The sequence below is a fragment of the Scomber japonicus genome, chromosome 8 (genome assembly GCF_027409825.1).
Source record: "Scomber japonicus isolate fScoJap1 chromosome 8, fScoJap1.pri, whole genome shotgun sequence".
Lineage (NCBI taxonomy): Eukaryota > Metazoa > Chordata > Actinopteri > Scombriformes > Scombridae > Scomber > Scomber japonicus.
In genome coordinates, this window is record NC_070585.1 from 29,784,850 (window position 1) to 29,812,066 (window position 27,217).

General features: G+C 40.6%; 1 protein-coding gene across 1 annotated transcript in view; it reads left to right on the forward strand.

Annotated features, from left to right (window-relative positions):
• Positions 1 to 2,394: 2,394 nt before the first annotated feature.
• The window catches only part of fat2 (FAT atypical cadherin 2), a 117,046-nt gene continuing 92,223 nt past the window's right edge, over positions 2,395 to 27,217 (forward strand). The window contains exons 1-5 of the mRNA XM_053324155.1: positions 2,395 to 5,632; positions 7,251 to 7,562; positions 19,558 to 19,616; positions 20,490 to 20,801; positions 22,773 to 22,980. Of these exons, the coding sequence (XP_053180130.1) occupies positions 2,395 to 5,632; positions 7,251 to 7,562; positions 19,558 to 19,616; positions 20,490 to 20,801; positions 22,773 to 22,980 (4,129 nt within the window). The remainder of the gene's footprint in view (positions 5,633 to 7,250; positions 7,563 to 19,557; positions 19,617 to 20,489; positions 20,802 to 22,772; positions 22,981 to 27,217) is intronic.

Here is a 27,217-nt window from a genome sequence, read left to right on the forward strand (position 1 = left end):
TATTCTATAGCATAAAAAGAAAAATGTGTCTGATGTGACATGTCCATGGCTTAAAATGGAACCAAGCCCATAGACTAAATTATGCTAAAACCTATGTTAATCCCGCCTGGCAGACGTAAAAGAATAGTAAAAAAAAAAAAAAATGACACTACTGAAAATCTGGCGAGATTACAAGATTTGATGCCTCAAATCTCTTCTGAAACCCAAACAGTGACCCTGACCCTACTAATCTGATTATCTGTCACCAAGTGCCCTGACTGCAGATAACACCCCACATACCTGTCACCCTCCACTGAAACCTCTAGCGCCAGTCTACCTGGAGACACTGAACGTTCAGTACATAGTATACTCAGGGGGAGACCTGTTTTCATAAACCCATATAAATTGTGAGATCATGTAAGACACTGCATGGTATTCACAAGCTGTGGCCCAATTTGAAGACATCTTTTGTTTTGCATGTTCATACTCATCTAGACACCAACAGCGAGGTGTAATGGATGAGATTTAATTTCATATTACTGCCTGAACAAGCTTATTTTTTTAACAGAGGAGTGAAATAAAAAGGGGGGGGGGGGTTGTGACACAGATCTTTTCATTGCTGATCTTAGGGGACGGCATTTCTGCCCTCCAGATTGTTCTGTGCGGATTGCTTTTAGCTGTGGATGGGCTGTCAGAGAGGCAGTGAAGGGCAAAGTGTTCTGCCCTCCAGTTCTCTCCGCTGTCAGGTCTGGGTGTTGTGAAATTCAAGCTGGCGTGGCGTGGTCGTGCATCAGCTGGGCGCGCCGTTAGCTCCTGTATTTCAATATTTCTTGTGCACATTTGTTTTCCATTAAAATGCGTGAAAGGGGGTGCACCTTCGAGCGTGTGTCAAATCTGAATAGAGGCCTTTTTTGAAATTCATATGCTTTTTACATTTTCACTCCCACATGGGTATCTCATAAATTGCTTGTTAATGGTCTTGTGTGGAGACACTGATAGTACAGAATCACCTGTGCTGTGTCTCTTGCATGGTGAGTGGTGTTGAGAATGGTGCTGATACATGTCTGCCAGTGAATAATCAAACCAACTGTGAAAGAAAGTATAATATTTTAGCCGCTAGTTTTACTTATCTAGTTACTGTTTATCTTAATCCTCTACTTTGACGGTGACCAAGCTTTACTTGCACACAGGAAAACAGTCAGCATAGCCAAGTACTAGAGTAGTAGGAGTACTACATCCTGCTATCAAATGAAAGTAATGATTCCAGGGATTTTGATAACATCAGTTATGCAACCACAGCTACAACACTAAAATATGAATAACAAAGATTAAGATACAGATGAAGTTTAAAGGCGGATTGTGGGAATATGACAGGTTTCTCATAGTTCTGTCACTTTCAGTTCAATATTATCATATTATGTCGTCTGAAAAGCCAACAAGATGACTTCCATTTATATACTTCCTAACATTTCACTGCCATCGTCTTGTATCATGTGTATGTGACAAATAAAACTTACCTGATAAAATAAAGAGCATTTTATGAGGAAATGTCTTTGCTGTTCCATATCATGTCTAAATGTGTTTTATTTTTTACATCATGGAAGCATTTCAGCCACGTCTTCCTCCCGAAACATATTTTGAAACTCATTTCCTGGTTAAATAGAGGATAGGCAACTCAATGAATAACCATTCCAGCAGTGTGTAGGATCCTGATCCTTTATAGATTATGAATGCAGCGGTTTGGTGGCTTATGCCTGCAGGGACATCTAATGCACATACAGCAATCACCATCACAGACCGACTGAACACATGCAGCCGTTTACACTCGGATCAGGACTCAACCACCCACTGTCATCTGCATGATACTGAATCATCAAACTACAAATCCTCTTCATAGATCTGCGATGACAAAAGCTTAAGAGTAATAATTTCAGTGTTGCTAGTATTTGGCTATAAAGGAATAATTATGGGGAAGTGTTTAGCCTACCACCTGTCTGAAAGGGCTCGGAGGCAACTTTCTGGTCCTGAAACTGTGTTTGCTTTCTTTTTTCTTTTTTTTTGGGGTTAAGACAAGTTAGAACAAGAAGTCAGATGCCTCACCAAAGGCCTCTTCTCTGCTGTTGTGTCATTGTGTATTCTGTGTCCATTTTGTAGTCTTTGTAGAGCTGCAGCTTGAGATGCTTGGTGTATTTACAAAACAGTGCAGGTATGAGTGTTATCTGTGTGCTATGTGTTCATCTGCAGATATACAAGGTGATAAAAGATAGATGACTAATTACTTACTGTAAGGAAACAGTGTATGTTCCTGTAAAAGCATTTCCTATTCCTGATTTAAATTATATGACAAAACATGTATTTATTTATCTTTGTTTCCTTTTTTTTAAAGGTCTGAGGATCCACATGGAGGCACTAAAGATGGCTGCTTCAGGAACAATCCTCCTTACATTAGCAACAGTCCTCCTAAACGTGGCCAGATGTCAGGGGAGTATGGGAAAAGGAAAAGACAGCTCACCACTGAGGTTCGCACACCATCTTTACAACGCCACTATCAAAGAGAACTCTGCCCCCCGGACGTACGTTGAGACGTCGGTGAAGATGGGCATCGAAGTCACAGATCTGCTCTGGGAAATCACATATAATGTTGTCTCAGGGGACGAAGACGGCCTTTTCCAAGCAGAAGCCGTCAAAGTTGGAGATTTTAGCTTCCTCAGGATCAAAACACGCAGCAGTAACTCAGCTGCCCTCAACAGGGAGGTTAGAGACACTTATACTCTCACCATAGAGGCCACAGAAAGCACTTTTGGCTTGCAGTCGAAGACAAAGGTGTTTGTCCAGGTGCTTGACACAAACGACCTAAAGCCTCTCTTCTACCCTGCCTCTTACAACGTGGCTATCAGGGAAGACACTCCCCTTAAGTCAAGTGTGCTCAGGGTTAGTGCTACAGATGCTGACATCGGAAGCAATGCTGAGTTTTATTATTCATTCACCATCAGAGCTCATCCTTTTATCGTCGACCCTTTCACAGGCACAGTCAGTCTCATCAAGAGGCTCAACTACACCCGGACAGAGAGATATGACCTCACCATCTTAGCAGAGGACAGTGCAAAGAAAATGTCTGGTGTCCCGAAATTCGGTAATGTTGCAAGGGTCACAGTAAATGTACAAAAGATTTCTTCGGGCTCTCCAGTTATTACACCTCCTCCCAAACCAACAGTTTCTGCAGTCGGCAAAATAACTATCGATGTCCATGTGGAAGCGGGAGTTAAGCCTGTGGAATCCCTTAATATTGTTGGAGGCGATCCCCACAAGTGTTTTGAGATTATCCCCTTAGGTGTGCAGGGCAGTGACTTCCAAGTGATCTCTACAAAGAAGATTAGCTGGTCTCAAACCCCTTTTGGGCTGAATCTGTCCCTTCAAGCTAAAGACAGGAGCCACCCAAGTTTACTCTCTCCAATTACACAAATCCACGTTCCGGCGTATCATTACAGCCCTCTGGAATTTTTGGAAGACACCTATATTGTCACACTGAGTGAGTTTTCCCCCCTTAAAACTCATGTCTTGAAGGTTTCTGTCAATCCAGTCCCTTATAATGTTACTTTTAGTATCAAAAATAATCCAGACAGTACTAATTTCAAGATAAATCCCAAAACAGGGATCATCATAACCACCGGGAAATTTGATTATGAGAGTAAAGATCGATATGAGTTTGATGTAATGGCCAATCACGGTGAAGCTGAGACTCACATAGTGGTTGAGATAACAGATGAAAATGATAACAGCCCACAGTTCACACTGACCTCCTATCAGGCCACGCTGGATGAAAACACCCCTGTTGGCAGCAGTGTGTTGAAGGTAGCAGCCACAGACAAAGATAAAGGAAAAAATGGCTTTGTGACTTACGCCATTGCCAACTCAGGCCCCTTACCTTTCACAATCGACCCGTTTACCGGTGTCATCTCAACCTCTGAACACTTGGACTACGAGCTGATGAAGCGGCGGTACCACCTGAGAGTTTGGGCCTCTGACAGCGGCAGCCCTTTCAGTCAGGTCAGCGAAAGCCCCGTGACAATAACCCTGAACAACATCAATGATAACATCCCACTTTTTGAGAGGGTGGGCTGCAATTCCACCATACCGCTAGATTTACCTGTGGGGCAAACAATTGTTGAATTGTCAGCCATCGATTTAGATGAGCTGCAGCAGCTGAGGTATGTCATCGAGTCGGGGAATGAGCTCCAAGTATTTGATATTGACTCGGTGTCAGGAGCTGTCACCCTTAAGGAACCGATCCCCCGGCGAGAGGGTTCGTTCAATTTGAGAGTTGTAGCTACAGATGGCAAGCATCACTCCGAATCTTCAGTTGTCAGGGTAACTGTCACTAACAAAGGTGATGAACCAACCCTCCACTGCCGGGAAACAGGCATTTTCAAACAGCTGACTGATAAACTGATAGAGTCGATCAAACCCATTCTAATCAACACAGAGGAAGACACATTTTCCGATATTCACATCACAAACCGTCATTCTCCCAAATTTGACCTGAGCATCCCTGGTTCGATTGATCTCCCTGAAGACTATCCGCTGAATTCCACCATTGTTCAGTTCAAGGCGACAGACAATGACTCAGGGTTTAACAGTAAGCTGGTATACGCCATAACAAGCGGGAATGAGGATGGCTGTTTCTCCATTGACATTTTCTCTGGTGATCTTCAGTTAGTTTGCCCTCTAGACAGGGAGATTAAGGAGTTCTACATTTTGAACATCACTGTTTATGATTTGGGAACACCGCAAACTTCTGCATGGAAGTTCATCGCGGTGAATGTCATCGACGTCAATGACAACCCTCCAGTTTTTGATCAGCCCAGGTATGTGATACGAATCCCTGAAAACACAGAGGAGGACTCTATTATTTTTACAGCTCGTGCTTTGGATCTGGATGCAGACACAAATGGAAATGTCCAATACTCCCTGTTGACATCTACTGACATGTTCAAAATTGATGAATTGACGGGTGAAGTGAGTGTGACGGGTCGTTTGGATCGAGAAACCTCACCCAGGCATGACCTCTGGATCGAAGCCAGAGACCAAGCCAAACTCGGCCCACAGCTGTTCTCCACCGTTGACCTCGTGGTGGTTTTGCAAGATGTGAATGACAACCCACCAAAGTTTGCACCTACGCTTTACAAAATTAAAGTTCCAGAGGACGTACCGGTGGGAACCCTCCTGGTCTGGGTGGAGAGTGTCGACTTAGATCTGGGCAGTGGAGGTCTTGTCACCTACAACCTCAAGAACACAGAGGGTGGGATCTTTCACCTCGACTCCTCCACGGGTGCTTTGACCCTTGAGAGGGAGCTGGACTTTGAGAGGCGTCCAGCTTACAACCTGACAGTCCGCGCTGTTGACCACGGCCTCCCTCGCTCCCTTTCATCCTCCTGTTTTGTGGAGATTGAGGTTCTGGATGTCAACGAAAACCTCCACCGGCCGGTGTTCTCAGAGTTTGTGTACGATGCCGCAGTGATGGAGGATGCAGCGGTGGGGACATCAGTGGTTACTGTTACGGCTTCAGACAAGGATCTGGGCAGAGATGGAGTCGTCCGCTACCACATAAATGAAGGCTCTGGCCTAGGAGTTTTCACCATTGATGAGGAAACAGGTAATTGAAGTTTTTTTTTCTGTAGCATTTGATGTAATAGGTGTAGTATTGTTGGCAATAAGTGGAAAATGAGAAAATGTGTTAATTATATTATGGATCTGGCTCAGTTTTCCTCATTTGTGGAGCGTTTACATGCATGACTTGAAGGCAATATAAGTTGAAGAAGAAGCTAATACAGGACTTAGATTTGTTGTCATGTTGCTGAAATAGAGTTTTATTTTTATATTACTTATCTTTATTCATAATTTTTCCCTCAGTGCAGCAGAACTCAAAATAATCCTTTGACTCATTGCTTCTTATATGTTTATATGAGTTGTGATTAATCACACGGCCACGGCTCATCAGTTTCCTTCACTTTACATTATTAAAGAGAACTACAGTAGCTTAGACTGCTCAGTTGGAAAGGGTGATGGATTAGGGTGCTTTTCATGTCCTGCTAGACTACACTGCAAACTAATTCAAACAGTCTGTTGTGCTTATAGACTGAAGTCTGATTTTAAACAGGTCATACACACAATTGGCTAATTGTTAATTGCCTATTTTGGCTTAAAGTGTATTCTTCATCTTGAAAACATCAGTTGACAAAAGCAATCACACCACAACATCCATTAATAGCTTCTCTGGAGCTTTTAAACATGTTTGAGAAGTTCTTCAAATTCTCAGAAAAATGTCACTTTCAGCATTTATTCCAAGATGAAGATCAGAGGAAGACCATATGATGTGATAGAAATCTCCAGAACATCCACTTATGGGCTTTGTAGTGACATACTTTTGTTCACTGATGTTTCCAGTGCTGATCAATCTCAGCATGCACCCCCCTGAGGCAGGTCAAAGGTCAGATTCAGGTCTTGTCTGCGTTACCAAATACCGATACCAAATTAGCGTCTGTGCATATTCAGCGTCACAGACAAATGACTACACCACGTTGTCACAAAAGATCATTATAGCAGCACATTTCCTCATGTAGTTTCCCTTTTAGCTTACGATAAGATGAGACAAGAGCATGGTTGTACAACATGATATTTCCTCTGGGATGGATAAGGAGGTTTGTCATTTTTTTTCCATCAGCATATCCTTTACAGAGGATACCCTGCACCCTCTCAACATGCCATAGTGAATTCCATTAGCAGCCTGCTGCACTCAAGGATCAGATAAAATCAGGGCAAATGGAGTTCTCTGTCATTATGGAACCATGTTGAAATATATCTCCTTGTCTCTGTTGCTGGTTTTTGAACTCTCCCTCCGGGTATCCAAATTTAAACTGCTTTTGGGGGCAACTGTGAGTCAAAAAGTCATTTTTCTCTGTTTTTACACCCCTGGCATACCTTGTGGTGTTCTCTTGTGTACTGCAGAAATCTGAATAGGTTTTGGCAACACAAATGTGTCATCTATGCTGCTGAGCAGAGAACACCAAAAAATATTTTCAATCCACCTTTGGGCAGAAATCCAGACTTTTTTTAATCCAAATATGCACCTTAAGCTATAAAGTCAAAGTGATTGATATGTCCTTTTAAAGTGATTGCAGTTGATACATGTAAGTCATGTTTGAAACAAGTTAATACTATTTTGCTGTTCACATGTGGAAACAGCGTTTTATTCTGCCCTTCATGTGTCGTAGGTGTGATTCGTACAACAGAGACGTTGGATCGTGAGACGGTGCCTCATTACTGGCTTTCAGTCTACGCCACTGACCTGGGAACTGAGCCTTTGATCTCCTGGACTCACATCTACCTGGAAGTCATGGACGTTAACGATAACGCTCCAGAACTTTCCCAGCCGATGTATTTTGCGTCCGTCCAGGAGAACGTGGCCAAAGTGAAATCTGTGGTTCAGGTTTCGGCCACAGACATGGACACGTCCTCTGATGGCAAGCTGTCCTTCCAGATGCTGGAATCTCATCGGACATACTTTGATGTTGATCCCAAAACAGGTAATGAGTTGAAACATTCTTCTACAAAACCATTAAACACACAAAACAATAACCAATAATATTAGTGGTTTCCAATGGTACAACACCTACTTTTCTACATTGCTTTCAGTTCAATATTCAAAACCAATATTGTTTATATTTTCAACATTTTACCTTTACATTTAATAGACATTTTTGACATATTTGCACAGTAATTCATATTAGTGACATTAAATCAAAGCTCAACTCAAATTTCAACTTTGCAACATGTAGGCAGGTCCAGTTTAATAGGTCATAATGACTTAAAAAACATATTTGTTCATGTATCATCCCCTTTTTTCAATATAACTCAACAGAAAAAGTACACATTTTCTTCAGTATATAATGTAAACATTTCTCCCCTTTCCCTGATACCCATTCCCTCCCTCCTCTTCAAACTCTTCAAACCAAAAGCTGGCTGGCTGCCAATTAAATAAAAACTATCATGTAAGATAATCAGGAGAGCTTGAATAGCATAAAAGGATTTCAGACATATCATGATGATCACAGGTCACTTTACATTTTTCTAATAATAATTTAGATCCAATTATGAAATTAGATTCTGTGACCTTCAGCTTTGTGGAGATATAAGATAAGCTATTTAAATATATATTTTCACAGCCCTGAAAAATTGTATTTGAAGCTTTTAGTGACCCGGCATACAGACAGAAAGGCACATATACGAGAACTCAGGGATACAGGGGGATGTAATTGGATCAGCATAGATAGTGTCATCCATTTTATGAGATGTTTGGACAGAAATATAGGCTGCATGCTCCCTTGTGTTTGATTTGCATTTTGATTCAAACTTCCCCTGTGAATACAAGACATCGGGAGGACCTCTGTTTCACAAATTGTTTTGACATTATATCGACATGTCCGCGTGGCAGATTTACATATTGAGTCAGAGCTGTGAAACCAGAGCAGAAAGATATTTCCCAAAAGGGGCTTAAAAATGGTTGATATCTCCTAATGCACTATTGCAAGTCTGAGCAAAGTAAGCGAAGCAGAACCTGGGCGTGTCGCAGAGAGGGCAGAGCTAAAAAAACCTAAACTTCATCAGAAAAAAAAAAGTCCTTCAGATAGATCACAAAGTTACTCATCCGTGCCCTGAAAGGATGTGAAACTTTTTAGACGAGAAAACTAACATAGCACAAAAAAGACCCAAAAAAAGAAGAAGCCTGTAACCCCCCCTCGGGTATCTGCACGTTGACAGTTGCAGTTGTTGACTCTCATGGTGCGGACTTTGATGTTGAGGCAAATGAGCGCAGCATTAGCTCTGACGCTACATGCTGCTACAAGCCCTGTCCTCTTCTGATAATCTCCAGGTAGCTCTAGTGTTTGTCCACACCCTAAGGCCAGTATACTAAAGGATTACCGAAAGAGAGGGCGAGCTGTTTTAATAGAGAGACATTACACAAAAGCAGGCAGGACAGAAGGTGTTGAAACAGTCTGAGAGTGTTACGTTAAAATAAGAGGGTTTTTTTGTGTGTGTGCAAATGCAGGTGTATTTGATATTCATTTAATCATGCATACAAGCTCAGGATGAAATGTGTCTGTGTGGTTGAAACTGGATTTTAAGCCTGTGTGTACTTTTTACATTCTGAGGATTTTCTAATGTCAAGACCTGGGTGCAGTCTGTAGTATGCACTCTGCTCTTTATTCGGATCCACATTAGCCTTCAAAAGGGTCCTTCTGGGGGTCAACATAAAGAAGAAATAAAAATAAATCACAATTGAATAAAAGACACGCTAAAAGGAAGAAGACCAGAGAGAAAAAAAAATACATATGGTAACAGATTTCACATATAGAGTGTAAACCTTTAAAAAAATAAAAATTTAAAAAACAATATTGCATTTTGTAAAATTTGCTTAAAATTACATGAACCCCCAGAAATCCCCAGAAATACACTATAAGTACAACCATGTCCATATGCAGTACTCCTGTGTACATTCTTGGGCTACTTTTCATTGATTAATTGCTCCAACTTTGTGATAAAAGTATGAGGAAGACTCTTTTCTGTTTCAATTTAATACTGCATGACAAAGACAAAGCCAAGTCCATGAAAAGCTGCTTTCCTTAAGCCCATCCAACACCTTTTGGATGAACTGGAACCCTGAACTGAACAGACCTTATCACCCCAAAGTCAGTGTGGTCAATGCTATGGTGGCTGAATGGGAACAAATCCCTGCAGCCAGTTTCCCTGCAGATCTTATGGGATGTTTTTAGTGTCAAGGAAGAGAATCAGCATGCAGAAGAAAAGCTAATCTTATAATCTAACCTTTTACTCGAAGGCAGCAGCGCTTCACCTATTGTCACAGTCAGTGTAATGGAGCAGAAAATAAAAGAATCAAACTGTGATACTCATATAAATCCATGTAAACGAGGGAGGCTGTGTTAACTTTAACTATATAAACGTGCTGTTGTAACTAGATATTCAGAACATGATCCTTCTTGTCTCATTTTCACACATGAATCTACTATTGCTAATGTACAGGATGAGTTGGTGTAGAAACCTCTCATGCCTCAACAGGATGAGAATGACTCATGGATAAATGCTGGTTTCTGACGAAGCGTTTCATTCTCCTGAGGCGAGCGTGTGCTTTATCGGGCGGCAGGCAACCTCTGAGTCAACCGAGAGGAATTACTGGATAAAAGTTTCAGCGGAGAGGGGACCAAAAGAAAAAAAAAACCCTAAAAACAACAACAACAACAAAAAAACAACAACCCCAAATGAAATCCAGTCCAATCTGTTTTTATTGAGCTGTTATTGCTTTGAACAACAGCTGACGGTAACTACGGGTGTGCCAAAGTGACAAAATGACTTAAGATCGGTGTGTCCCAGTTATGTAAGTTCAGTGTAAGTTTCATTTTGAGGTTCAAAAAAAAAAAAAAAAGAAAAGAAAAAAGTGTTTGTTGACAAGGCCGGGCATGTCAGGAATGTGCACAACTCATTAGTATTTTGCAACAGCAGATTCCTAAAATTATTCCAGACCCTTTGGCATCCTTAAACTGTTAAAATGGTAAACAAACTGTTGACATTCATCAGCTGCCTGTTGAGAAGCCACAAACTGATTATCATCACCATTTAAAGGAGCACTTTATTTCTTATTGTCAACATATCCAATGACAACACCCAAAACCACAATACTAACCTTTATCTTACTCCTCTGTGCTTTCATTGTCCAAAAAGAAAACTATTAAAAACATATAAATTACTGGGTGACATATTCCTTTATTGCATTCACTGTAGTTCATTTTCAATCACTCCCACACACACACTGACCCGCTGCAAGAAATACTCACAAGAACAACAAATGTGGGGACAAGTCCTTTACAGATTTCACAATATACTCCATTTAGAGTTGCCAAGACCTACAGCAAACATGTCAAAACTATTCCATAAAGGGCCGTGTACCTGCAGGTTTTTGCAGCGCACGATTCGACCAATTAACTATCTAAAGATTGAGATCAGTTGATTAAATGAGCCGAGCCTGTTGTGCTCCTGTTTGGTTGGATTTAAAAAAAACCAGCAGCCACATTATGGTCCTTTATGGAATAGTTTGGACTTCCTTGACTTACAGAGATCAGCTCTTTAAAGGACTAACTTAGCCTTTTTTAACCCTCCTGTTGTCCTCAGGTCAAGGACGGACAGGAGGGAGGACATGAGGAAGGAGGAAAAGAGGAAGGAAGGAAAGGGGGAAGGAAGGAAGGAAGGAAGGAAGGAAGGAAGGAAGGGAGTAAGGACAAAAAGAGGAAGGAATTTAGGAGAGAAGGAAGGAAGGATGAAAGGAAGGAGTAAAAAGGGAGGGAAGGATGGAAGGAAATGAGTAAGGAAGGAAAGGAGTAAGGACGAAAAGAGGAAGGAATTTAGGAAAGAAGGAGGGAAGGAAGGGCGGAAGGAAGGAGTAAGGAGTGAGGGAGGGAAGGAGGAAGGAAGGAAGGAAGGAAGGAAGGAAAGGAGTAAGGACGAAAAGAGGAAGGAATTTAGGAGAGAAGGAAGTAAGGAAGGAAGGAAGGAACAGTCAAAAGAGACGGGGTCAATTTGACCCGGGAGGACGACAGGAAGGTTAAAATGACACTGTACTCTTCAGTAGGAGCTAGTAGGTCTGGAGCTTAGGGCCACACACACACAGGGAAGTCAGGAGATATTGAGTGTAAAACATTGTCGATTTAGATCTTTTCATGGGATTCTTGACAATAAGCAAAGCATAGAAAACCTCACGCTTTATCCTTCCTGGATGTTTCATTCCATTTCCTCCAGGATCTCTGTCAGTTTTGCGTCTATCTGTGCATCGATGAAGTCGATTATGTTTACGGAGAACTGACAACATTTTTCGCTTCTTTTGAAACATTGTCAACTCAAACTTTTAAGCTACGTAGAGCTCATGTGTGTCACTCTTGTTTGCGTCTTTTCACACAGGTTTCAATTTCACAGCTTCTAAATTTCACACAGATCTGAGGAGATAATGTCCAGTCAGAGTTTCACCAGTGATCAGATATCATTGCCAGGAAGTCAGATGGAGCTAAGATAATGTTAGTTCTTATAGACCAAAGGGGAGGGGGGGGGGCAGTTTGGTGGATTTGTTTTTGCTCAGTTTTCTTTTGCAATTAGTGACGAATTGAGTTGTTTGCTTCTCTTTTCAGGAGCTTATTCATATGCACGTCTTGATTTGCATACATTTATCATTGAAGAAATAACTCTGTTTTCTAAGTTAAAGTACTACTACTTCAGTACACAAAATAAATTACCTTTCCAAACCGGCCCAGGTGCATCTGGACTCGTGTTGAGTCATGAGTCGTCTCCTCCCCCTTTCTCATTGATATTTCTGACATGTTACAAATATTTCAAATGATACCAAGTGATAATGTGATATTCACAAGGCTTTGCCAAATTAAATAAAGTCAATATTAAGAATACAAAACCATAAGATTGGAAGAAGAATGGCCGACTGGCAGCGGCTCCAGAGAGGTACGAGGAAACAAACAAACCCGGGCCCTGACACGCCAGACTACGCTGTTTGTCTTCACGTGGTTTTGACAGCAGTCCAACACGGCTCAGTGACAGATAGGCAGTGATTGAGAGAGACGAGGCTTTACCCCTGGTTCCCATGTCTGCACTAATGACAAAAACACACTTTCTAATGTGCCCCACCTGTCCTAATGATGTCCTCTCAGCAGGGCTTGTTTGCACTGTTGTAAAAGGACCAAACGACCCTCAACGGGGGTCTCAGACATCATTTATGACCCCTGCTCTGTCTGCAGGGAACAGCTCTGCCACTGGATCTCACGTCTCTCTGTTTTTTTGGGGGGGGGTTTTTTCACCTAAACCCCCCACAAAACCTGATTCAACCCCAGTGCACATGAAAGATACAATGCATGTTGTCATTCTAGAGGTTTTCAATTATGACCAAGCCTCTAACTGAAGTGTTTCATATAGAAGTATTCAGTGTAAAAGCTCCTCTTATGTGATTATCCAGCAGTAATGTTTGACAGTGAACACAACACACAGTGAAGTAGAAACATAGCTGTGTCCACTGTGTAATGTAAGTGTGGCTAAATGTCTGAAAAACATCTCTTGAGATTCTTGAAATATCTTCAACACACAGTTGAAGTGTTTGTGAATGACCCTCAGGTTTTTCCACAGTAGGTAATGTCTTCTTTATTTCTTTCTTTTTTAATCAGAAAAAAGGATACTTAAGGTAACGTTAACATATAAGAGGTATTAACCTTTGTGTCTTCCTCCTGGGTCAAATTGACCCCGTCTGTTTTTACTCTTCCTTCCTTCCTTCCTTCCTTCCTTCCTTCCTTCTGTCCTTCTTTCCTTCCTTCCTCCCTTCCACTGTACACATATTATACACATACACATTAAAAAAACACCAGTATTGTTCATAAAGTCAAAAAAGCCAAATTGAGAGCAAGAAAGAAGAGGGTTATTTTCTCTGAAAGCAATTTACTTTATTCACTGTTGTCAAATGAAACAGTTCTGTACATACAGTAATAAACACATCAACAACAATCACTCACACACAACTGTCACTAATTTCATCGATACTGCTCCCCAAAATCATATAAAAGAAAGCAACCACAACAGTAAAATCCACAAAAAAGGAGGTTCATTTACAGCAAACAGGAGTTAAATTACACTTTAATTAAAAAAAACTGAGCTTATGTGATTAAAGACATCATTTACCCGCAGTGTTTTATAGTGAGGGAGCCTCACTGCACCTTAAATGAGCCTCTAACGTCAGGAGAAATGATTACTCGACTTATTGTGCAGCGGGGAAAACGTGGAGTTGCATCAGAGTACGTTTGCTTTGCAGTGATTCATCAGAGCGGCACATCACAATGTAGCACCTTTGCTCTCCTGAGAAGGGGGTGGGGGGTGTCGGGGGGATGTGACCCTGAGCTGTTACTGTTAGAAGTTAGTTATTATAATAAGGGAATTGCAAGATTAAAAAAAGTAGTTTCTGGTATAAGAGATAAAGAAAAAAGCACTAAGAGGTGATGGAGAATACTAATCTTGCTATAAATTACAGGAAGCTGCATTTCCTGCTGAGATGAAAAAAAAAGCAGTAATAGGTTCACATAACCTTCCTGTTGTCCTCGAGTCAAGGAAGGAAGGAAGGGAGGAAGGAAGGAAGGATGGAAGGGTGGAAGAAGGGAGGAAGAAGGAAGGAAAGTTGGGATGGAGGGAGGAAGGAGGGAAGGAAGGAAGGAGGGAAGGGAGGAAGGAAGGAAGGAGGGAAGGAAGGAAGGAGGGAAGGGAGGAAGGAAGATAGGAGGGAGGGAGGAAGGAAGGGGAAGGAAAGAAGGACAGAAGGAAGGAAGGAAGGAAAGGAAAGAAGGACAGAAGGAAGGGAGGAAGGAAGGAAAGGAAAGGACAGAAGGAAGGAATAAAGGAAAGAAGGAGGGAAGGAAGGAAGGACAGAAGGAAGGGAGGAAGGAAAGGAGGACAGAAGGAAGGAAGGAAGGAAGGAAGGACAGAAGGAAGGAAGGAAAGAACATGTCTGTGTGATTTTCTCCTCCCCTGCAGATTCAGAGGTGTTCTGTGTAAGCAAGCAATGAGAAAAACCAGTGTAAACTATTCATATTGTACTCGGAGACTTGGACTTCTCCTCATTATCACACCTATGCATGCTTGAACAAAGGTATTTTGCAGGATGTTTTGTCTGTCCTCCTGGAAACCAAATGTGTTTATAGAGTATTTATTTTGAGCGGCCACACGCGAAGGAGGAATGAAAAGCTGACTGTCACAGAGAGGCGTGATAATCGTTAATACACGAGGATAAGGGCCAACGTTTTCCTGACAGTCTCTCCTGTTTGGAAATGCAGTGTTGCACTCGATACAACAGAACAACAGAAATGTGAAAAACCACAGATTAGTCATGCACAGACTGAAATAGAAAAAATAAAAAGAGAAAACTTGACAATTGCAGCCTGAATGTCACATTATCAGTTTGGGAAGTTGCACAAATTGTAATTCACAGTCCCCCCGATCCCACATTGGAAAGGTGTAGGGGGAGAGGGGGGGGGGGGGGGTTCTAAAGCTACCGTATTTCCTCTAATAGTGACTTTTTATTTATCTCAACTGCAGGGGGATTTTTATTGGAAGCAGGCTTTTATTAGAGAGAGGCCTTTATTTGTAATTCTCTCAGTTTGATCTGTTTATTTTGCTCGTATTTTAGTACAAAGCCTCCTTGTTTTCAGATCTGAGTCGGTTTGTGACTGCATTATAATTAAACCCCCCTTCCCCCTCCCATCCCCCCTCCCATCCCCCCTCCCCACACACACACTCACTGATGACTCAATAAAAACAGGAACTGAGGGAAACGCTATCATGACTCTCACAAATCTGCAATAAGGAAACATCAGAGGTAGAAAAAAAAACCTAAAAAAACTAAAATAAAAGATAAGATAATAAAAGATTGCTTAAAATAAAGTCAATAAAAAAACAGAAATGTGAGGTGGGGAATTGAAAGGATGAAGTGAAATTAGATTGTAGGTTGTAAAGAGGAAAACAATCAAGAAATAAAAATAGAATAAAAAAAAGATAGACCAAGTAGTAAAACATAGAAATAAAAAACAGATAAATAAATAAAATGATCCCTGTATTTTAATGATCCTCCCTCCTCCTCCATCCTCCCTCCTCCTCCCCTCTTTATGACAGTCCGCTAAAGGGCCACACATGTACTCATTGAACTATAGTTACTATTTATGTTTCACTGACATGCACGTTATATAACAAGCTTCAGGAGTTTATCCTACCCCTGTTCATGTCAAGAACGCCCCCGGCCATTATCTGAGGCCTGGCCTATAATTGACTCCCGCCTATTTGATTTGATGTAATGTGGTATTCAAGTATACACCGGCGTTAACGACCTCGATGCTTCAAAAGGAGTCCTTGTCAGATTATCTAACAACATCTGACGTCTGTAATCCTGATTTGTATGATTCATAATTTCACTCCTTTTGTGTGTCGAGTGCGGTGATGAACAGCTTTGACTTTAGACTTGTCCAAACATTGTGTAGAAACTCCTAGTTTTCATGTATATTCTGGTCTTTAAATAAATTATATACACATTAAAAAAAACCACATAAACTACTTAAACATGTTCACACATAAAAGTAGAACGTCAGCGCATCAACACATTCAACCTGAGCTCTACCAGGTGATGCAGATGATCTACTCGGACTTTTATTTTAAATAACATTTTGAATTTAACGTTTGATTCAATTGTTTTCTACATGTATTACTTAATCAATTTGTCTATAGGATGAAAATAGTTGAATTATATGAATATATATGTTCTAATGTCCCAAGGTGATGAAAAAAATATCAACATTTCCAATTAATTTTTATATCAGCAGCAGGAAATCTTCACATTTGAGCTGCTTTTTATTTTTGATAAATGATTTAAATGATTAATCGATCATTCAATTAATTTTCCATTGATTAACAAATCAGTTAATGGACTGATTGTGATACTTATGGTCATCCGTGTGAGCATTAAAAGGTTTATCTGATACTATCTACTCTACAGTCACTTTATTGACCCTACTGTGATCGTATGGTTACTATAGCAACAAGTCAGATTTACATAAAATCCTTATTAGGAGCAGGATCCGTATTCTGTTCACATAAATGACAAACATGGTTTTTCCTCACTTCTTATACACTATTCACATACACTGATGGCAAGGAGCTGCTACACAGGAAACACACACACACACACACACACACACACACACACACACACACACACACACACACACACATATATCTCTCAGCATTAGCAGCCCTCCCCTGTGCCTTTGCTGTCCCTATTAGAGCTAATAGCTGCCTTAAGACACTTGACTTAATTTATTTAGATTAGATAAGATAAAGGTCTCATCAACCCTACTGGGAAATTCTCAAGAAAAGAAAAAAAAGACCACAGAAAAAATTAAATAAAATGCAGCAGAGTGGGAGTTTTACAGTTGAAGTGTCGGCAGTGTACAAAACAGATTAATTGTCCTTGAAAGGGAGATTGCTTCGCTTAAGTTGATTTAATTGCAACAATGATTTATTGAGTGTGTGTTGATTTGAAGAGATACTTGTACTGTTGTTTTATTTAAATATTTCAGTTTGTTTTATTAGAATATATTTGTGAATATTATTGTGATGCATCAGTTGTGATCATTACCTGATAATGATTGAAGACTCGTAGCCATAAACAAACCATAAGTATTCTCATCAAGTCAAAATTCCCCAATCAACCAAGAGCTTAATGAGTGTGAGTCATGCAATATACACCAGACATTATACAAAGTTGTGATTGCTTTAAGATTAAAAACTCCTTCAACATGCTGCTGCTATGATCAAACATGATAGGAGAAAGTTCTGCTTTAGCTCAGTTTTGGGGGGGGGGGGGGGTTAGCTTTGCTGACTTTCATGGGCAGGTTACACATGGAAGATGAGCTGTGATGAGATGACTAGTCCAGGTTTCCCAGCAGCTGCAGACAGACACCCACAGCAAACATCTGCACAGCTGCCAGATGTGTCTGAATAACCTGTCGAGCCACATAGTTTAATATCATGTATCGGAAGCAAACTCACTGTTAGAAAAACAGAGACGTAAATGCTGATTCATCAACTCGACAGTCTGCCTTCTGCAGCTGATTGGATGACTTTCAGCATCTGTCTGTATTCTTTCAGTGTCTGGCAGCGTTGGTTCTCATCGGCCTGGATGAATGATTGATTTAAGCTGTTGAAAATCTGCAGAGGCTAACTGAGAGATAGCTTCTTGACAGGCTGTTTAGCCTAGTTAACCCTCCTGTTGTCCTCGAGTCAAGGGAGGAAGGGAGGAAAGAAGGAAGGAATGGAGAAAGAAGGAAGGAAGGGAGGAAAGAAGGAAGGGAGGAAGGAAATAAGGAAGGAAGGAAGGGAGGAAGGAAGGAAGGAAGGAGGGAAGGAAGGGAGGAAGGAAGGAAGGAAGGAGGGAAGGAAAGAAAGACAGAAGGAAGGAAGGAAGGAAGGACAGAAGGCAGGAAAGAAGGAAGGAAGGAAGGAAGGAAGGAAGGAAGGACAGACAGAAGGAAGGAAGGCAGAAGGCAGCAAAGGAGGACAGAAGGAAGGAAGGAAGGAAGGAACAGTCAAAACAGACGGGGTCAATTTGACCCGGGAGGACGACACAAAGGTTGTGAAAGAGTGAAAGCAACAGATTGTCATTGGTTAAGTTTAGGTTTTTATTTGTTTTTGTAGCCTTTTTTTGGACTGCGAAATATCTGGAGATTTCTTTAAGGGTATCATAGAGTAACACTAACCCTGCAGTGGGGGGCATATTGTTTGAGGTACCACTGAGACAATGAAATATGATCCAAGAAGTCTCGTTGGAGCTACAGATTAAGGCATTAAATACTCATCAGAAGCTAAAACAAAGCGTGGTGGTTTGTAATATTCAAAGATACAATTTTACAACTCATAGCAGCAACATTTTTATTATTTATGGCTCGTGGATCGTGACATAAACAGTCAAACACGGTGTTCACATTATAAAGTAATCGACTAGGATTGGCTAAAGTAGAGCCATGCCGGATGACGTTGTTGTAGAGAAATTTGAGCCCAGTTCAACTGTTTCTTGGATGTTCATTGCGTTTTCTCACTGAGCCATCTGTAGTACACCACCCCCCCCCCCCACCCCCACCCCGCTGCGTCAACACCCCCGCTCCATTCAAATAAATGAGAACCGAGGAACCTTTAAACAGAAGGGAACCACATACTGGCTTTCAACCAGTTTTTTTACTTCAATAAATGTCCCTCTATTATTTACATTAATTCACTATCATTGTAAATAGATAGATAGATAGATAGATAGATAGATAGATAGATAGATAGATAGATAGATAGAGTCACTTTATTGATCCAATGGGAGATTCAGGTTTCCAGCAGCTCAATGTAAGCATGAAAGTAATAAAGCAACAAACAGGCAATAAAAAGTGTAAGAGTAAATAAAACCAATAGCTAGATACTAAACCTTATATAATATATTTGGACAAGACTTTTTGTCCTTTTCCTTGGTTCATTCTTACTTGTATAAAATTGCAAAGTTGAGATTTTTTGCTCTAAAAAACAAATATACTTTCTTCTGATTCATGAAAACAGTGTTATACATTCTCATACTGTACATACACAAGAGGATCTACAAACAAACACACTTTATACCATCAGCAGCAGCAGCAGCAGCAATAACAACAGCAGAAACAACATCCATACACCAAATTGTGTTTGCTTAGGTGTGAATGGCTCTGTTAAGGCTTCGGTTAATACACACACACACACACACACACACACACATGCACACACATGCACACACCTAGAATAACAGTAGCAGTAACACATGTGTCAGTGCATGTTTGTTTAGGTGTAATTAGCACTCTCACTTCCCAGAACTGAGACTCGGACACACTAACGCCATTGATTCTTTTGTGTGTGCAGGTGTTATCAGCACTCTTTCAGCCTTGGATCGGGAGGATAAACCAGAGCACAGCATCGAGGTGAGACTCTTATACAGTATTTTTAATTTCCCCCTTCCGATCGAATTCTAAAACAACAGGAAAAAGACTAATCCGTGCTGTTCTGTAATGCGCCAGAGTTTCAGAGTATCAACAAATCCATAATAGAAGTTCTGCTAGCTGTGAAAGAAAAACTCTTCACACTGATTTTCATGGTCTAGAGATAAAACTCCATGTATTTAAAGGACAAATCTGCCTTTAAACACATTGTTAAAGATCAAAAAAGGTGTCACTGTATTGTGGAGAGTCTCTATAGTGCAAAGGATGCCTCAAAACCTCAGAAAATCAAACTATAAAATCTATCTTAAAAACCACTGGGAGTACTTGGAAAACGATTTTAGTATTTGATCCAGTCCTTTTTATAAATACTAAAAATGTACTGACTGGAATAAAATCCATAAATCATATTTGGAGCCAACATTTGGAGCTACATTTTGTGGTAAATTAAAAGGTTATGATACACTATACTGACAGCTTTATGAGGCCACCAAGGCAAAAATATGGAGTTTGACTATTAAAACTATCCAAAACCAAAGAAGAAAGCACTATCATTATCTCCCTGATAATGATAGTTGATATATCAGCAAACCAGCTGTGTGAGAATAAACATAAAACAGCAAAATTAGTTTTTAATTCAGTCATTAAGGGAGTTGCATATTAATTAACCACTGTGTCTTTTCTGTGATGCATTAAAGAGCTAATGACTTAAGTTGGAATTAAAGAGGAAAGTTAAAGGAAAGTGTTAAAAATTGCAATATTCAAGACTTGAGGTTGATACTTTCCTAATTAAGTTTCATGTAATTCTACTAATGACATAACTTTTATCATTATTAACACTCTTATCTTCGTTCTTAGGTCATCGTCTCTGATAACGGATCTCCGCCTCTCCGCTCCACCGCCACCGTCGTTATCAAAGTCCTGGACGACAACGACAACCGCCCAAAGTTCACCGACAAACTTTTCCACGTCCGGTTGCCTGAACAGCGCCACCAAGCGGGCAAACAGGAAGTCTGCAGGATGGTCGCCCGTGACGACGACGAGGGCTCGAACGCCGTGGTGACCTACAAGTTGCAGGAAAACCACGATGAGAGATTTGAGATCGATTCGGTGACCGGCGTGGTGACATCGCTCGGTGATTTCTGGCGAGGGAACTACAGTATAATCACAGTGAGTCTCTCAGAGCTGTTAAACTACAATTAGAGTTGTCAGTTAATATTTTCACACATACTGACGTCTTGTTTTTTCTGCTGACAGGAGAGCAGAAATTTGTAATAATGAGTTTTTGAAGAGCCGTGCTTCGTTTGCTTTCTCTGTAGAAGGTGTGGAGACTTTAAAGCCTTGAACGAGCCCACCAGCTTTGTTAAAGAGGCTAAATTACCCGTGCATAATACCCTGAATAGCACTTCACCAACACCTGCTCTAACACCAGTGAAAGCTCTCAGTGCTTGTCATCACTCTGTTTTGTGAAAGGCAGGTTAATCAGCTGCAGAATAACATCAAGAAACGTTCTTTTTGTCGTTCGACCGCCGACACACCGAACGATCATTAAGAATATTTTTCTCTCTTCACGTTAAGCATCTTCACAGTTTCTTCTCTAGTTTTCCTATTGACAACAAATCCAATGAAAAGACCAAAGCTAACGATGTGTGAAAGTGTTTGTTCATCCTTCAACACTTTCACACTCCACTACTCTTACTGTGACTCAGTGTCATTCATGAAAAGAGGCTCCGTAATCTCTTAAAACAGCTGGCTACTGTAGTTTATTGCTCACTTAAACCTGCAGTGCAGAACTTTTACATATTAATGAATGATTGTTACATTTAAACCCTCAAATGAGTTCACACAATGCTGATTAAGCCTTATCACCACCAGATAAACCTCTGTATTTCACATTATACAGATTGTTTAACCCTCTCGTTGTCCTTAAGTCAAGGGAGGAAGAAGGAAGGAAAGGTGGGAGGAAGGAAAGGAAGGAAGAAGGAAAGGAGGGAGGAAGGAAGAAGGAAGGAAGGAGGAAGGGTGGGAAGGAAGGAAAGAAGGAGAGAGGGAGGAAGGAAGGAATGAAGGAAGGAAGGAAAGAGAGAAGAAAAGAAGGAGGGAGGGAAGAAGGAAGTAAGGAAGGAAAGATGGAAAGAAGGAAGGAAGGAAGGAAGGAGGGAGGGAAGAAGGAAGGAAGGGAGGAAAGAAGGAACAGTCAAAACAGACAGGGTCAATTTGACCCGGGAGGACGACAGGAAGGTTAAGTCTCACAGTAAGGCTCTTACAGACTGTCAGACTGCCAGTGATGTTTCTGAATACCTGGACAAATCCTGCTAGTCCAGTGGAGCATCAGGAAAAGATGTTTTTAGACTGGCGGACCATTGAAACATTCAGAGTGTGCGTGAGAGCATCAAACAGTCACAGCCCAGCGGCCCCCGTTTACTCTCACTGTCAGAAAGTGGGGGACAAACATCCTGCACTCCACCTTTCTAAATGACTGTAATAAGTGGATTTGTTGAGGACTATTTCCAGCTGTGGATTTGTATTATTTTGCATGAATCCGTTCCAAAACGCTGGTGAGCATTTCTGGCATCAGGACAGCGTGTGTGTGGGATTGAGCCAAAATAAACTACATGGAAATGGAAGAAAATACCTGTTGAATTGCTTTATTATATTATATGCATATTTAGTGGGCCAAACAACTCACCAAAAATGTATAAACTGTATTTAAAGACTTGATCTACACACTAATTCTTCCTCTGCTGTTTGACTTAGCCTGATATATCTGCACACAGCTGGTTAGCTAGTGTAAGCTAGTGTTAGTGGCCCAATCAGCAGAAACAGATGAGCGATGTAGAGTCTTTTATCAGTCAGCCCTGCTTGTTAAATGTGACTGTTAAATTCACTGTGAGAGAGCAAAGTAGTTAGCTGAGTCACGGCAGTCCCATAAACCAAGGCAGGTGCACATAAAGTGTAACTGTTCATGTCTCAGTTAAAGGGAAGTGACTCAGAATGGCTAATGTTGCCGCTAACGTCAATGTAGCTTATATTCTTGACTTATATCCATAGATGTTTTACGTAGTCATAATAAAGGCCTCGGATTGTCTCACAGTATTGCTCACAGTAAAATATGAACTTTATTTCTATGTTAATTTCCAGATTAAAGCTACAGATCAGGGCAGCCCGTCACGCTCGTCCACAGCGAGACTCGACATCGAGTGGATCGCCCGACCGCCTCGCTCCGCGGAGCCAATCACGTTCGACGAGCCCCACTTCACCTTCGCCGTGATGGAAACGGAGCCTGTCACTCACATGGTGGGCATCATCATGACGGAGACGAATCGACAGAGGTGGTTCGATATCGTGGGTGAGTGGAAAGAAGACACACACGTGCACACACACGTGCACACACACACACACACACACACACACACACACCGTTGAAACTCTATTATTGAGCTGAGTATTGATTGGAAGCTGTTTGCTGTTCAGGTGCGGTGAGAAATAACAGAATAAACTTCAAGCAGTGATGAAAAACAAGCATCTCACAAATGAGGGTAATGATCTCCTAAAACAAGACAAACGACGGATGATTTAAAAAAAACAAAAAAAAAACTCTTCACAATACAACCAATATGAGGAGAAAGTTGGAAAAACAAGTAGAAATCAGACCGCAGTGATCATTGTATAGTCACTTCTCAGAGATCAGACACTCCTGCAGCCGAGGCAAAAATAGGGACAACGTTTGAGGAAATAATCTCTGACATTCAGCATATTGCCACTTACACCAAAGTGCTGACTTGTAGAGCACACCAGAGAACACAAAAAAACAGGTTACGACCGTCATCCATCTTATAAGCCTCCATATAAGCAGGAGACTACTTTCTAAAGGTCAGCAAAGTCCTGCAACAGTGAATTATATTAGAGAGCAATGCAGAGACAAACAATATGAGTGTGACAGTCTACCATTACATATCATCAATCTGTGAAGTTCAGTGTTTCCAGGAGTTATTTTGTGAGTTATATCCTCTCTACTCTTCCTAAATTTGCCTTGTCTATTTCAGTCACTTTCCAAGAAAGCGTTTCCTGAACTCTAAGAGAGTTCACCCCTGCAACTTGAGTGTTTCCAGGCTAAAAAAAAAAAGCATTCTTTAAAGAAACTCAACCCCTGTTTTGTAGCTGCGTAGTACATATACATATATATATTTTTGCTCTGGGGGTTGTTGAAGTTTGTCTCTGTCCATCTTCTTGAGTGGATTCCTCCCTGAAAGCTCTTTGATCCCCAAGGACTGACAGAAAGACCTAAGTGTTGGCTTTTTTACATTGCTGGAACATTTTTCAGGCATCGTACTTCACTTTACGCTGCTGGAAATATCACATGAGGTCACTGTTATATTACAAGTGCTCTTCTTCTCTTACAATACTTTTCTTTGTTTCTTGTTCCTGTTGAGAAATGGCTACAGAGTTGTCATTTAAAAGACCGTTAAGTAACTTGGTAATCCAAAAAAAAAAATAGAGTAATGCATTCTTTAATAATCATATATATCATTGTTTTGTGGGATGAGAAACAATATTGTAAAATAGTTGTATTGTTGTAGTAATATGAACAATAATTGAAGCATCAGTGTTTCCCTTATAAGTGTATAAGCTAAATGAGAGGTTACTGCCAGGCCAAAAAAATATTTTTTAATGACAAAAATAACACAAGATATCCATTAATTTGGAAATTCATAACCTTTGGGAGCCTCAGTGCTGCTCCTAAATGTGAATAAACCTCTATACCATTGCCCAGAAAAAAGGCTTGGTAGCATAACTCCATTAAAAGAGCGAGTTGAGCAAGAGAGAAAACGACAAATGGCCACAGAGTTGTCACTTAAAGGACCACTAAGTAACTTGTTAGTCCAGTAACTCATCCTTTATATATACCATATATAATTCATAATGTGTTAAAATTGATTATATTTGGATTTATAAAGTTTTGTGGAATGAGAAGAAATATTATTAATCATATAATAGTGTATTGGCCTGATGAGAGCTGCTGCCAGATATCCATTAATTTGGAAATCTATAACTTTTAGGAGCCTCAGTGCTGCTCCAAAATGTGAGTAAACCTCTATGTTGTTGCCTTAAAAGGTCTTGATAGTGTAACTCCATTGAAAAAACAGCAAGGTGTGTTGTGTGTGTGTGTGTGTGTGTGTGTGTGTGTGTGTGTTGTGTAGCTAGTTGAGCAAGAGAGTAAACGGCAGAAAAGTGAAGGTGAATACGAGCGAAAGAGAGGAAAATGTTAGCTATAAGTTATCAGTCTGGCAGTAAATGTGCAATACAGGCTGCAGTGTGTTAGCTAATAAAAGCCAAAGAAGAGTCTCATCTGTACTGTAAACCTGCTGTTTGCCTCCTCCGTAGTTTAAGGTAAACATAGGCTGTTGCAAAGGTAGTGATTCAAGTTACTGCCAGCGATTTCAAGTGTTGAAGATTATTGTCATACAGAAAAGAAAAAAGATAAAAAACAAGAGATACAATAGGTCTTCTTGGTTGGTGGCCTGTTGTAGAAGCTCCTTGTTACTCTCCGGGCGACTGTCAGGTATCTAATAAAGGATGAAAAGCAGAAACGTTGAGAATAACAGCAGCAGGAAATTGGTGCAGAAAGCCCCTGAAGGTATATGAAGAATGTTTATGTTCTGTTTGAAAGGCAACTGAGTTAAACATTTAATCTACACAAAAGTCCCTTTGTGTTTTTTTAAAGAAAACCAGGACCTGCCTTTTTAAAAGGAGCAATGTAAAGCTTAGCAGGAGTTAGTTTGACTGCTGGCTGTAACTGACCCTGTTCACTTTGCATGTTGTCACGTATCCCCACTCATATAGTCAGTGTACATGCACAGACCTGCACATGAACACAAAAAGATGAAACCATGGACATTTAATTATGTTTCCTGATGATTTTTACAGGCTGTAAAAATAATGTAAACTATAAACTGTTTATTTAATATAAGTCTGTTATAATTCATTCCTTGATATTTGCTTAAAGGCGTTGCTGGTTTCTCGTTGCAACATTTGCAGATAGATAAATGGATAGATACTGTAAATATATGAATAGATAAGACTGACATGAATACAAACACATAATAGTTCTCAGAGTGTCCTCAGAGTGATGGATGAATAGAGAGAGGGGAGAAAAAAAGGAGGACAAGAGGAAAAAAAGGTCTTGGTGTCAGCGGTATCGGCAGGACATTTTCTCTCTGTGAGGATAAATCAGCAGCGTTCCTCCTTTCATCACCTGCCAGATCACCACAGGATAGACTTCTAGCCAACCTCTCCTTTCTCCTTTTCCCCCGATGCCCTCCATTTTGGCTCTTCATGTAAAAAAAAAAAAGGACTCTTGCAAAGAACTGTATGTATAATAAAAATGCGTTTTTACAGTTTTTGTCGAAGTGGGAATTAGCCGTCTGTTTCCGGAGGTGTCAGTGTCTCCTCTTCCACCCTTTAAACCTCGTAGGAAAACACATCATGCTTTTTTTTGCCAGGCCGTTTCCTGCCAGGAGGGGCAGCATGTGCAGAGAAAGACCCAGGATCCTCCTGTTCAGTTTGCTGTGCCAAGCTCGGCCCGTGCCAGAGCGCAGCGGAGCACAGCAGACACTCTGTGCACCCCTGAGGGGACGTTGAGTTGCCTCATAGCTGCTGACGCCGGATGTTACATCTGGTGACATTTCTTTGTTACATTATGTCAGGAAGCGACGGAGTCCTGGTCGTCCTGGTCGTCCTGGTCGTCCTGGTGAGACTTTGGGATGATTTAGAAAAGGACTGTTTTGGTACGACGTGATATCAAAAGTGTTTGTAGTCGTTCCAAACGGATATTATCAAAGGCAAATAGCGAAAAAGCTGTCTGTCATAGAGAGCAGAGAAAGATGAGATAAGTTAAATATGAAGATAACGATGCACACTCTCAGACTGTCTCACCTCGGAAGGCATTCGTAGTTTATATGAAAAGTACCAGAGTGAATATCTGTGAATGTCGAATTGTTGTTGTTTTTTTTGGAAAGTTACAGAAATCGTTGCCGTCCCCTTCCAACATCGTCCAACGTTGGGATTATGTGTGGAGGGAGGAGTACGTTTCCAAAGCTGTTTGACTGATGGAGTTAACTATCAGCTGCAATTCATTATCACACTAAATACAGATTTACTTTACTAGAAAAACGTTAGCTATTTTAGCTAACATTTACATAATACTCACACGTAAAAGTCATTCATTCAAAAAGTGCATTTACCTCTAAGACTACCCAAGTATCAAAACTAAAACCTGATCACTCCTGTTGAAGAATGATCTACTTACATTTAGGATTTATAGTCAGTATTTAACATATTAATGAATTAATGTGTAACAAGCTATTATTACATCATGATGTTGTAATGCAGTGTCAGATTATTAAATGAAATCAGGATTATAAATCATTTCATTAGATTTTCTGATGTTAATATATGAAAAAAACTAGCAGCTACAGCCTTATAATTAATATTAGAGAATAATTTTGATCATAAAATTGTACTCAGTAAATGTTCATTGTCACTCTCCACCTCAGCGTTGTTATTTATGCTGCAGTCACAGAAGC